The 13,779-nt window shown below is 31.5% G+C and overlaps 2 protein-coding genes across 4 annotated transcripts; one reads left to right on the top strand and one right to left on the bottom strand.

Moving 5' to 3' along the window:
• Positions 1-1,045: 1,045 nt before the first annotated feature.
• LOC141448181 (RNA pseudouridylate synthase domain-containing protein 1-like) lies at positions 1,046-5,690 on the bottom strand. 3 transcript variants are annotated; one of them, XM_074116336.1, is made up of 7 exons: positions 5,432-5,682; positions 5,107-5,350; positions 4,711-4,838; positions 3,751-3,890; positions 3,377-3,623; positions 2,685-2,734; positions 1,046-2,410 (listed from the first exon to the last, which is right to left on the bottom strand). In XM_074116336.1, the coding sequence occupies exons 1-5, from the start codon at positions 5,618-5,620 to the stop codon at positions 3,470-3,472; spliced, it is 855 nt and encodes a 284-aa protein (XP_073972437.1). In that variant the 5' UTR covers positions 5,621-5,682; the 3' UTR covers positions 1,046-2,410; positions 2,685-2,734; positions 3,377-3,469. The 3 variants fall into 3 exon arrangements, with proteins under 3 accessions (XP_073972437.1, XP_073972436.1, XP_073972434.1); XM_074116335.1 differs by lacking the exon at positions 1,046-2,410 and having other exon boundaries at positions 2,630-2,734; positions 3,289-3,623; positions 5,432-5,690; XM_074116333.1 differs by lacking the exon at positions 1,046-2,410 and having other exon boundaries at positions 2,630-2,734; positions 5,432-5,689.
• Positions 5,691-5,802: 112 nt separating this feature from the next.
• LOC141448176 (nitric oxide-associated protein 1) lies at positions 5,803-13,471 on the top strand. The gene is made up of 11 exons (XM_074116320.1): positions 5,803-6,467; positions 6,805-6,968; positions 7,040-7,207; positions 7,455-7,536; positions 8,676-8,882; positions 9,699-9,850; positions 10,497-10,647; positions 10,734-10,924; positions 11,965-12,113; positions 12,800-13,020; positions 13,110-13,471. Exons 1-11 carry the CDS (start codon positions 6,002-6,004, stop codon positions 13,283-13,285), a joined length of 2,127 nt encoding a protein of 708 aa, XP_073972421.1. The 5' UTR covers positions 5,803-6,001; the 3' UTR covers positions 13,286-13,471.
• The last annotated feature ends 308 nt before the right edge of the window (positions 13,472-13,779 follow it).

Genomic DNA, 13,779 nt, shown 5'->3' on the forward strand with positions numbered 1-13,779 from the left:
AAAATTATATTAAAAATGGTTTCTACAACATTTCCATCACATTTCTCGTGAAATCTAAAGAATAAGTACCCTCTTTAGGTTAAAATTTATCTTTTTACACTCGTTTAGTATTCATTTGTTGTAAGTAGACGAGTTTTTGGATCCACAAAAATTCAATAGTTATTGTGACGGACGAAACTTCTAATTTATATTTGTCATTAGTTGAATTGCACGATAGTAATAAATCAAAATATCACATTACTGTACAGTGCTGTTATGTCATCTTTCTTGTAAATTGAAAAAAAGTAAAGATATATTCCTTAGTATAGAAAGAGAGCATTTTCTTTTTATTGACATTCAAAACTTGCTCGTTTATTCATCGCTGGAATTATTTTCAAGACTTGCATCATCTAAATGTGCAAAAGTCGAAACCCTTGTGGCGACGTAAGAAGTTAAAAAGCTCAAACTGACCCTTTTTTTAAATTTTTTTTTTGTTAATAAATATAAAAACTCTTGTATTAAAATTTGACTTTCAATTTTCAACATAAAGTTTTCACCAGAAACACATAAAATGTTTTTTTTTGTGAAAATGTAAGCGGACAAGCTCAAAAAAGGAATAGACACAGGAAGTTAAAACTGTATAATTCGTTTACGGGGACGTTAAAAGAGTTTATTCTTTGCAAGGTTATGGACACTTAGCGATGTGAATCTTTCACCTAATAGTAACACTTTTCAGGGATAGATAGATATGTTTTTTTCGAAAACGACCTTAACGATTTTTATTTACTTCCTGTTCTGTCAAAAAAATCATTTGCACTGACTCAAAGTAAGTCTTACGTCTTTTATAGGAAACATGTTTTTTTTAGGAAAAATGGAATAAGATCACTCCTAGGGTAAGAACGCCTCCATTTAAAGGACCATTTCGCCGTGATGTACAGTTCAATCCTCTTTATATCATATTAAAAAGGATTAAATAAGTAAATTCCGAGTTGAAAAAAAAATCCTAACCCCGGAAACAGCACTTAAACCAATGACTTTTTTTTTTCCAACTTCCTTTTTAAAATGCCTGCACTTGAGAATTATAATTTCTATTTTTTGAATAATTTTTCTTTGGTGATTCAAACTTGAACTTTAATAAAATATTTAATAATTTTTTAAAATATCGTTGCATAATAATTGCAGGTAAATTATTTTATATACTCGTACACTGCAAATCGCATAATAACATTTATTCCAAGCAGATAGAAATGCAATAAAATGTTCTGTATAAATATTTAGTCTGATAATCTAGTGAAGTTATACAATTTTTTTTTTTATAACACTTCGTATTAACTGATAACAACTTATAAATGTTAAATAAATACAGTTCAAAAACGAATAATACGGTGCGGAAAATAAAAATCTTGAAAAGTAAAATTAATTAATCATTTTAATTGATTCAAAAATTAAATTTAAGTCTGATAAACTATAGCCAATATTAATTTAGAAAAAAAATGCAGTTTGCGAAGTCTATTGGTGCCGCACCAGAATAATAATAATAATAATAACAGTAATAAGGGAATGGATTTTTCAGTTTTTTGCTTTTTTGTTTTAATCGGCTTCCCCGACTTTCTTTAAATTTGGAACACTGCGCAAAACTTCTATAAATTTTATTTGAAACATTTTGTCGGAAAATTCCAGCACTTCGGGCGAGTGAGTGGTGTTACAAAAACACAGATCTTTGAAGTTGAAGAATACGTGTCCTCCCTGATCTCTGACCGCAAATCTTTCTGGACAGCTAAAAAACGTCCACTCAGGTATAAACTTGTATCTTCTTCTCTTGGACGTTCTTGATAATGGATCTTGTGACGTTTACCGTTAATGAAACAGCGACAGTTTAAAGACTACTAAATTAATGTATTTACTGCTCACCCAGGTGTTCACGGGTTCGCGGAGGTCTCGGGTTCGAGTCCAGCAGCTGACCCTTAGATTTTCTCTTCCTAGGAGCTTCTTACAGCTCACTGTCCGGTGATGGACAGTGTTGTCTGTAACGAGAGAACACTGTCCGGAGACCGGCAGTGCACTGAAAAAAGCTCCGGGCGCCAATAATCTTAGATGTTGTCGCGTCTTAAATCATTAAAAATAATAATAATAAATAAACTGAATATAACAATGATGTGATAAAAAACTCACATTTTCTTTTACATTTTTCTAAAGTTTTCTTTTAAACTCAGAATTTTTCGAGAAACTAGTTAGTTTCAATTTAAACTTACCGCTAATTAAAGGAAAACTGATAGAAATGTGACGTCAAAGAAAAATCCATTTTCAAAGCGATTGATCTTGAAAGTGAGGCCAGTAGAGCTGGGCGAACGCTAGAAACGAATCGTCTCTTGGAAATCCACATTCTTCTGGTCAATTTCCCTCAAACTTTGGTAATTAAACAACATTTTACCTGCATTGCAACAAAATAGGAATTTTGTTAAACTCAAAATGGAGGAGCTTTTATTATTTCCAGGAATATGATACAAAACATCTTTAAACATTATGAAAAAAAAAATACAATTATTTGAATGAGAATTTGAAATTTTAGAGTTCTAAGTCAAAAAGTCTAAATAATTTTATTTATATGATGATTTATATGATTTTATATATATATATGAAGTTTTTACAATTTAATTATACATATTATATTTTACAAATATCTCACGTTTCAAAATCATATCTACCATGAATTGGTGAGAATCTCGGCGTGGAATCTACAAAAATCAGCAATGAACTGAAATAAAATGAAATCCATTTAATTGGTATAAAGGTAATTAAGTGAATTTATTAAAAAAGATACATGAAAATAGTATATAAGAACGAATCAAAGGAAAGTTTGAATCAATCCAAAGTAAAATTCTGCAAGCCGGGACAAGCTTTAAAGAAAAACTAAGTGGGATTTTTATAGAAGAGTCGTACAACAATCTAGTTATTACGAAAAGAGAATCACATCCGATAACTGAGATAAAAACAAACAAGAATTATGCTAATGTACGCTGTACATAAATAAATAACTTGTTTAACTTATTAAAATATAACATCCGAAGCGGATTATTAAGTTAAAACAGATTCTCTCAGAGAAAAATTCATCTTGGACTGGTTTTTCTAGATGAAAATTCAACGAGGAAAACAATAAAAAATATTTACGTATACAGTTTGGATATCGTAAGGAAAGAGATATCAAATGACCAGCATTTATGAAGTTTGAGCTTGCAAATGGCTTTAGCGGATTATATTAGAACTTTATCTATTAGTATGATACAATTATTTGATATTCAGCATATATACTTAGCGCAAGGGGGTTGGTTTTCCATCCACCATATTTTCAGACAAATGTGAGATCATCTCTTAAAATTATAAGCAACTGCCGTCGTACCTGAAATTATAAGAATATTGCAGAACGCCACTGGAGGATCTTTTTGTAACGTTACCGGCAGTTAAAGATCTGATCACAATAAAAGTATGTAATTCACAATTCGTTAACTTCCAATTTCTTTAAAGCTTCTTCATTAAGTACATTAATTGTTTCTACGGGTACCCATCCATTTGAAATCTCTTTACTCGGTAAAAATGGATCAGGTGCTACAATATCTAAACTTTCAACGGTATTGGGCAGTATTAATCTGTAAATAAATTCAACTATTAATTTAAATAAAAAATGCATTATACTTGTACCAAAATTAAGAACAGTGGAAAATAACAACTTGAATTTTAAAATTTATCTTTTGTGAGTTGTTTACAGTGATGTACCTAAACGCATGAAGATAAGTCCTCTTTGGAATTACATCCTTCCGCCGGCTATAAGTGTAATCTCCTACTACTGTATGTCCAATGTGTGCACAATGAACCCTTAGCTGATGTCTTCTTCCGGTGATTGGTCTTAAAAGAACCTATAAAAATAAAAGACGATTCTTCAATAACTGGAAAAGAGGTTGTTAAACTGTATTAACCAAAATGACTTCAGCAAAGGGAGAACCTATTTTGAAGCATTAAGTGAGGATTCGATAAAAAGTTTTTGAAAATTTTCTGGTGTCTGATTTCGATTAAAGACTAAATAAAGCTTATTCTCTACTACTTCATACACAGAACTCTTGGTATTGAATTGGTATGAATTTTTGTCGGCATGAGTCTAGTATGGCCAGCCATGTAAAGTTTCACTCTAGTTTCAATCACTTCTTTATTTTATTACCGTTATCCATTCTTTAACATCCATTACTACCTTTATCATGGATAGACTACGTTTCCAGCTATTTCAACACAACTAAAGGTAGGTCATGTGGATGCACAATTAAGGTGAGTATTAGGAATTATCGCCCAATTTCATAAAAATTAAGTTTTTGTTGCTCTTTAGAAACCAGTATATAAAATCCAAAGAGTAGTGGATATAAGATATAATAAGTGCTCTATTTTTCAAATATTTCAAGTATTTTTTGAGATATACTCTTTTTGTATTCATTTAGTATTAAATAATAGCAACCACATTTATGCATGAAATGAAATAGAGACAAATAAATATATAACAAAAAATAACAATTCCAAAGAAAATAATTCCAAAGGAAAGCTGAGACAAGTACGTAATATAAGCTAAAGGAATGATGCCATAAACACTCCTTGCACAAAAATTCAAGCCTGAAAATCTTACAAAGGAAATCTAGTCATAAACAAATAGATAAATAATAGTCAGACATTAAATGAAATATTAAAACACACCTTAGAAGCTGGATAAGAACTAAATATTCCTCTCTGCAGCAGAAGAAGTCTTGTGTAAGCTGACCTAGGACATACACATCCCAAGTCGTTCTCTGTTGTCATTCGATGTTTTTCGCTAGCCATCTCGCCTGAACAAACAAATTATCTTTCCAATAAATATATATATATATTTCAGATCAATTATTCTATTATCTACAAGTATATTTATGCAACGAAAAAACCTGGAAATAATATAATGTCGATAATGTAAGTCAACAATGATATTATTTGCAATGAATGAGCAACAATTTGTCTGTGACTCGCTAAATCAAAGAGGTGCAAACATCAACTATTGTAAAATTGTATTTATACCGTTTTAAACTATAGTTAAAAACATATTATTTTCCTTGCACTTACCTATTGAATCTCTAATATCTATGAGTTCTTGAGAAATATGACCTCTTACTAGTGCTAAATAATATTTTCTGGTGAGACGTCTTTCAAATGAAACTGTGGCCGCAGCACATGCTTCACGAGTTAGAGCCACACACATTACACCGCTTGTAGGATAATCCAAACGATGGACAAAATAGAAATCATGTCTAAGGCGAGGATTTCTTAATCTAGGAAACTCACGGCATAATTGCCTTTGTACAGAACACTGGAAATCCGTAAATATATCGTGAAATCAACTTAATCAAACCTAGAAAGAAATTAGTAGTGAAAAATTAATTATATTTACCGAAACGTTAGGATCATTGCTATTGACTAGAATATCGTAGCATTTATTTACAACTATGAAATAATCACTATGATGTAAAACATGTATTCTTGGTTCACGTAAGGTTAACTCCCATATTTTTCTGTGCAGAAATGTGCACATACTTTTACAATAGTATAATAAACTAAATACTTTTTGAATTACATTCATCTCATTATCACAGTTTAGTGTTTATGTTTGGGTTCAGACAGCGGGCACACACATTTCCAAAAATATCAATCGAAATTATTACGATTAATTGAATCGATATTTACTCAAATCTGTAGATTTTTTTGTAATCGATGAAAGAAAAATAATATTTCTTGTTGATAATGATATCTCTAAGTTAGGTTATCGTATCATCATGTGCGTTCTGAAAAAGTACAAAGTTCGGAGTACCTCAAAAGTAAGAATATGGTACAGTTTATAAAGAATTTTTGATTTGAGTGGTAGTTTTCTTTACTGGAATGATTTCCAAATACTAAATCCACACTCTTTTGTGAATGTCAAAGTTTTTATTCGTTTCAACTGAACAAACCAAAACTCTTAAGGATGTCTCATTTGAGGCTGTTGCTAACGGTTACTTGCCCTGCTCCTAGATTATTTTACAGGGTATTTAGAAATTTTAGCACGGAAGTTACCTCTGCATTAAAAAACAGTGCGTCAGAAGAAACTGATAACCTAATAATCTACAATTCGATTTTGAATCGTTTAAACTTTCTCCAAAAGAAACATCTCGAAAAACTTACAAAACGAGCAGAGAAAAGGGACTTATCTAAAATTAGACTTTTACCAGTGACCCTTAAGTATGTGCAATCTGAAGAGAATACAGAGATTGAAGCAAGCTCAGAACAAGCTGAAGAAGTCACAGAATCGGTTAATTTTCCATATTCTTTAAAAGTTTGTAACGAAGAAGAATTCATTACTACAGAGGAAACAATTTATGAAAAATCTGGTGATAGTACGTCTAAGATTGAAGAGGAGGTTGACGATATTGAAAACGATCACACTTTAAATTGTTAGTTGCAGGTATTTGTTAGGTGTAGATTGAATTTTTTTTTTTTTCATATATCGCCTAATGCTTCGACTTGATGTTTGCCTTCTTTGAGCCATATGCTCGTCTTTAGGTGTGCTATATTTGATTATGAGATCTCTTAAAGTAAGGGTTAAAAATCGGATGTTGCTTCAGCCATCCGAAAAGCCAAAATGGATCCTTTCGTTTTGCAGATCCCACCAATAAAACTTATTCTTCATTTCTATGAAGTAGACATCTAAGTGAAAGCTGGCAATGTTTAATTAGAATTTAAAACTGATAGTATGTAAGTGGGATGATTATTAATAAATTTTAATTCCAGTCGAAAAATACGGAAAGAATTGGATGAACGATTATGAACAGTACACAGAAGATACTGAAGAGACCCAAATAGATGAATGGCGATACAATTATGGAACTTCAAATCTAAAAATACCTGTCAGCAAAGTTCCTTGTGGTGGATGTGGTGCATTACTGCATTGTCAAGTAAGAATTATTAAAAGTTACTGCTCGATTATTGGTGATCTCTTGTTTTAAGTTTTTTCTATGTTTTGTAGGATCCTGCGATTCCAGGATATCTACCAAGTGAAATCTTCCTGCAATGCAAGAATAAGGATTTGTTGAGTATAACTTGCCAAAGATGCCATTTTATGAAACATTACAATACCATATTGAGCATCAGCGTAGATAAACATCTATATCCCAAACTTCTAGCTAAAATAAAAGTATGTACTTTTTCCGCCAATTTTTTATTTTATGTGAACTAACTAAAAATTGAAAATTATTCACATCTACCGGGGTTTAAAAATTGGTAACCTAAAATCAATAAAATATTTACATTCGTCAACTACTTTTTAGACCTATTACATCTGTGCTGGTCGTTTCTTGTTAGCGGTTCTCTTCACTTACTTCTAAGGTGATTATTTCATTAACCTTACCAATTTTTTTTTTACTATATTTGGTGTATTTCAGGATGAAAAGGCTTTAGTGATGATAATGGTGGATCTGACAGATTTCCCTTGCAGCATTTGGCCAGGAATTCTAGATATCATAGGTAAGTTTAGATAAATTAACGATTAATATTAAAAGAAAAAGGTTTTTAAATACCTCATTAAGGCGCGCCAAAATATAAAGCATTAGGGCGTGGAGCTTCTCAGTCGGCTCCTGGACAATGTTCTTTCCACAAGAGCAACCACAAAGTTTTAAAATTTACATTAATAAAACGGAGGTATGGAGCAGCAAGAACCTTCCCATAAGACTATGCTTTCCCACCTCAAAAAAAGGAGCATTTACCCTGAATAAAGAATAAAGTAATTTTACCAAATTGTAAAGAAAAGTTAGCTCTATAGATGATATAGATTGCATTGTTTTAGTGTTAATAGTTAATGAGATAGAGAAGGTTAAATTTTCGATGTTTTCAAATACCTTCAAATTTCAAAAGTTTATATCTCTTTTCGTATTGTTTAGATTTCAATGATTTCCTTACCAAATTGTAAAGAAAAGTTAGCTCTATAGCTGATACAAATTGCATTGTTTTAGTGTTAATAGATATGGGAATATAGAAGGTTAAATTTTCGATGTTTTCAAACTGTTGAACACATTTAAGGAAAGACGTTTGCCCCCCTTATAGAACTATTAATACTTGTTACTGTAAATGTTATCCCGATTTTGAGAATGTTTTGGTAGGAAGTTAGGGCTTCTCTAAGTGATATTAAATCCTGCTTTTACACCTAATTGGAAAAGTACTGTAATTGTTCAAATTATTGGCGTGTTAACCGATTTACATGAATGAATTGTCGATTTGTTTCGAAATTCTATGTGGATATAGTTTTTGTGGATGTTGATGTTTGCAACATTAGAACGGGAGTTTGACCCACTTAAGTAAGGCCTCTTTTTCAGCTATTGCCAGTAATGTTCGCTTAATTTTGATTAAATGAAATAAATTCTAAAAAATGATTATGGAAAGTTAATACAGTAGAATTACTCTAATGAAATGTTAGGTACCAGCTGATTTGTGTACCTTTTTTTAGCGTTTGATCAACTTTTATACTTAAGTTATTTAACTTAAGTTTTTGTTAAAGATTATTTATTTTATTAAAGAACTTTCAGCCATTCGACGAGTTTTTACTCAGTCAAATTTCTTTAAATTTTCATTAAAGTGTTCAATTAAAATTTTTTCTTTTTTTTTTTAAGGAAAAAAACGTCCATTATTCGTAGTAGGCAACAAAGTGGACCTTCTTTGGGCTGATTCTAGAAGTTGGTTAGAGCATGTAACGCAGTTACTGAGATCTTCGTTTCCACCTAATGCAAATGTTCAACATGTCAGCCTTATTTCTGCCAAGACTGGATTCGGCGTTGAAGAGCTCATCAATAAGTTACACCTTCTTTGGCGATATAAAGGTAATTGAAGAAAGTATTTGACAAATTGTAATGGTTAGGGCCGTGAGCGTTTAATCCATCAAACACATAGAGAAGCGATATATACAGATACAAAAACAAAATAAAGCAAAGACGAATGTAACATTTCTATAAATTCAGAGTAATAACAAGTTAAGTAAAGAAAATCAGATCAAGTGTTATTCTTTTTAATACCTGCATTTAATAAAAATAAACACGATTCAATTCTTCTAAATTATCGTAAATCACAATATTTTCCACATTTAATGCGTGATTATCACACACTATATTACCTTTGTAAATATTGTAGACGATGAACACAACAATCAGGACCAGATTAAAAATTAAATATCCCTAAAAAAATTAACTGTTTTACTTGCCTCTCCCAGCTGTAATCAGGATCATCTTTTTTTTTCGGAGCACTGCTTTACCAACTAAATTTCAGTAAGTTTACGTTTTATCCAGCATTATTCTGCAGAATGCAAATGTACATTTCCGTGGCTAAGTTCAATTTCTTACGGACGTAATAATTAAGAATGTATTCAGGCAAGTTAAAAAAAAAAAAAAAGATTAAGAATTTTAATTTGAAAATGACCCAGAAGATCAAGACAGACTCCAGGTTTACCCGTACGCTAGAATAGATCCAACCTAATAAAGTCATTTTTGTTCCCAAGTAATCCGACCGCACCTTACTAACTAATCTCCTTAACTTTACGACGGCTACTGTTGATCTGTGTATAATAGTTTGAAGTAATGAATAGTATACAATCTAATTAATTCTTTAATTACCTAATTATATTCTTTAATTTATACTTACAGGTGACGTATACCTAATTGGATGTACAAATGTTGGCAAATCTACTCTGTTCAATGCCTTACTTCAATCGGACTATTGCAAAGTGAAAGCTGCGGATATAATGCAACGAGCAACCACTTCCCCTTGGCCAGGAACCACTTTGAATTTGTTAAAGGTTTAGTTTTTAATATTTTTCCAAATTGTAGAATTGTTTATAGAGAAAAAAAAACAAAAAAATTGCTCCAGATTTGTCCTTTTTCGTCAGCTGAAGGTATCAGTACAACTCATCCTTAGAATTTTTGACGTTCTTGAAAATTCCGATCTACTTCCCCAACCACAAGCCATATTCTGCTTTTCATCAATGCGTTCGTTTTTGAAGAAGTCATCGCATCCTCTCATGATCGAAAACAGTAACTGTAACGCTTCTTCGTTCATGTTGAAAGCATTCGATCAGGAATGGCTCCCGGGATTTCAGGGGCTTCCTCAATTTTATCAGCATTACCGCCTTTAGACCAATCTACAAAGCTAGCTGGAATCGCATTCCATCAATCATTTGGAAAAACATGTACAAAGTACGTTGAACTATGGAATTCTATTTAGACAAAAGAAAAATGAATTTTTGATCTAAAAATAGAGGCTTCAAGGCCGAGAGTTTTTTTTTTTATCATAAATTTCTTAACTGCCCGTTCCATGAAATGCGTCTCGACGATTGTCTGAATGCTATATTTTCCTCTCGGTCAGTGTCAATTACTTTTTGTAGTTTAGTTCCATCAGTTGACAAATAAAATTTTATATATTTTTTTATGAATTTTGTTTGACAGTTCCCAATATTGAGGCCTGAAGGTTGGCGTTTATATTTGAGAACAATGCGATTGATTAACGAAAAGAAAAAAGCTAATTATGAAAATCTAGTTAGAAAACAATTGATGAAATCATTAAAAATGAATAAATTGGCACAACCTCAGCTGATAGGTAAGAGGCCTTAGTTACTTCTTTGTTTACAATTTATTATTGTACTGAATCTGACATTTTTCTTCTTTTTTTTTTTTTAAAAAAAGGTCATATTGGTCGTACATTCACCTGTAAACCAGCCAATGAAGAAATTCAAGCTGTGGATAATTTTACGGCACCTAACAAGCATCAGTTAGCAAAAGCAAGAATTCTTGGCTCTGGAATAGACCCCAATGATCCAGATTTCATTAAAAGTAAATGGTTTTATGATACACCAGGTGTATTACATGAGGATCAAGTGAGTTAACTATTTTTAATAGTTTTCTTTTTTATGAATGATATAAACTGTAATTGAAAATGTAGTTTGGCTAACATGTGTAGGGTGAAACGGAAACATAAGTTAACTCGAATTCTGTTCTCAAAACTGTTTAATTTACCTTTAATAGTAGATGAAAGTCCGTCACCGGCAAGGAAACCGACAATAAATTTGCAAGCTACAGCGGAGTAGTTATAAATAAATAAATATATTTCAGACAGAGGTGGCTGAAACATCGAAGATTTTTTTTTTTTAAATTCACCTTTGAAGTACTTCACTAAGTGATAATGACGTTAGTTAGGTTGTAAAATTGTAAAAGGAAGATTTTCTGAAGGCAAATGGAAAGGATTAAGGTGCAAAGTAAGGTTATAATCAGGTTAGAATATAGCAAGGTGAAATGAAGGTTATGAAGTCTATTTCAACCAAGCAACGGAAATCATCAAAGCTTGCCACTAATCGCAGTAGTACTTTATTACAAACGTTAAAAGAATCCCAAAAGCTGTACTAGCCTCAAAAGTCACAGTCTCTATTTCATATATTAAATTAGACGGCGACCTGGAAACCTAATTGTATTTTTTTATTTTTCAATATATTGAAAGAAGAACTAGAGAAAATAATCCAATAAATATAGAGAAGACAAAGTAATAAAGATGAAAAAAAGCTACGTAAAGTTAAGACAATCAGAATGTAGATAACGAGAAAAGAAGGAGCTTTTTAAATTCATTTTTGCCCCAACGACGATAAAATTTCTCAAATGTAGATTTTATATTGTGGATTAGTGGTTCCGCATAAGTCTGCCTAGATGGATTTCTAGGCTAACAGTAAATGTGAAAAATGGCTTTCACTAACTTTAAGTTTAAACCACGCTTACATTAACATGTCCTGACTCCGGTTCAGTGCCTTCTATATTCTTTAAAACTGAATTTTCCTTTAACAAAAAAAAAAAAAAAAAAATTGTATACGCCACAGTAACCTAAAAATATTATTGTATTAAGAATAAATATGAATTTTTTAATTATTAGATATTGGATTTACTGACGGCTGAAGAACTGATGTTAACTCTTCCAAAGAAAATTATTGAACCAAGGACTTACTTAATAAAACCAGGTTGGACAATATTTATCGCTGGATTGGCCAGATTGGACTTCAAGAATGGTGATTCACCGGTCAGGTAAACTATCACTTCTTAATACATTAAAATTCGTTATTTTTTTTTTTAGATGAACATTATTGGGGCCTTTCTAATTGAACTACCTGTAAACTTGTTTTATTGCTCATCTTAAATGTGGCCACCTTTAATGTCCTTCACCTTCACTCGGTCGTTGGTCTTTAATTGAAATCTAGTTAATTTTTTTATTTACTCTCCACATGTAATTAGCACTTCCTCAGGAGACATCTTCGATGTTCACTTCCAAAAATGCTATGTACAATAGGATAAACTTGTCAGTAAAATGTATGCATTCTCCTCTTCCTTAATCGAATTTCCTGAACAGATGTTTCAAATTAAAGTTATGTATTCAACTCGTACAAGTTTTTAAAAATCGTAAGAGCCGTTTTTCATAAAAAAAATTTAGAAAACTTAAGTAGCTATTACTAGTGACGCAGTAAAAGAAAGTTAAAATTTTTAACAGACATGAGTTTTTGTCTCGTGAGTTTTTTTCCTTTGATGAGAAACCAAAAATGTTTGTTAGATCAAACTCACTCGTCTTATTGTTCATGAGCCAAATTTAAAGCAGAGCCACTGTGATGCATTGGGGAGCAGGACTAGTCCGTTTTTTGGACTATAATATTTACATATGATGTGTTTCATACCCCACTACCAAAAAACGTACCAATTTTTTTTTATTTGTTTTCCAGATTAACAGTATTTTCATCCTTTAACTTACCAATAACTGTGTGCCGTGAAGAAAACGCAGATCGTTTGTATAAAGAATTATTAGGAACTAAATATATGCTAGTCCCGTTTGGATCAGAAGAACGCTTAAACAAATGGCCTAATCTTGAAAAATCTTCTCCTATTTCCTTACTTGGTATAAATGATTTGATTAGTTGCGCGGATATTGTACTTTCATCAGCAGGTAATTTGCTTTAAAAAACAATATTATCATTATTTATTTCGGTTATGTATAATTAAGTGATTTACGTTTCAACGACTTGCTTTTTGAAGGTTGGATATCTGTAACACCCAATGCAAAAGAAATCTGTACGTTTGTACCTTGGACTCCCCTAGGACGTGGTGTTCATGTACGTACTCCATCATTGCTACCAAACGCAGTCAATCTAAAGGGAAGGAAGATATCAAAACTGCCGGCCTATGGTAGATCTAGAGTATTTCGTGGTTGAGTTCAATTTTGAAGACAATAGTGGATTTTCAATTGATTCAGTAAGCTGTGGTTAAAGTTAAAACGTTGGTGGACTTGTTAATGTACATGAAAGAATATGTTTAAAGGATGTAAATATGTTTTTTGCTTTGTAAAATGACTGATCTGTAAATATAAATTATTTTAAATAAACTTCCACTAAATTCAATGTCTGTCTATATACTCCCTACTTTATTTCATTTATTTATCTCCTAAGAATTAAAGTAAATAAACAAAATTGAACTTGCAAATACCCTTATTCCTGAAACTCTACAAAATTAATTTTTCCCAGGATGCCTGCAAATTTAGTAATTATTTCACAAATTTCGAGGAACCTACGAAAATACCTTTCTAGGTGTGGTTTTTGAGAATATTGCGGAAAACTTTCAAAAATATTCAGGAAATTTGAACTTTTACTGATGCTATGAATTATTGAAAAATTACGAATATAGAAACTACAATTATGAAATTTGCTAT

This window comes from Rhodnius prolixus, unplaced genomic scaffold (genome assembly GCF_049639745.1).
Source record: "Rhodnius prolixus isolate KJV_2025 unplaced genomic scaffold, Rpr scaffold_13, whole genome shotgun sequence".
Lineage (NCBI taxonomy): Eukaryota > Metazoa > Arthropoda > Insecta > Hemiptera > Reduviidae > Rhodnius > Rhodnius prolixus.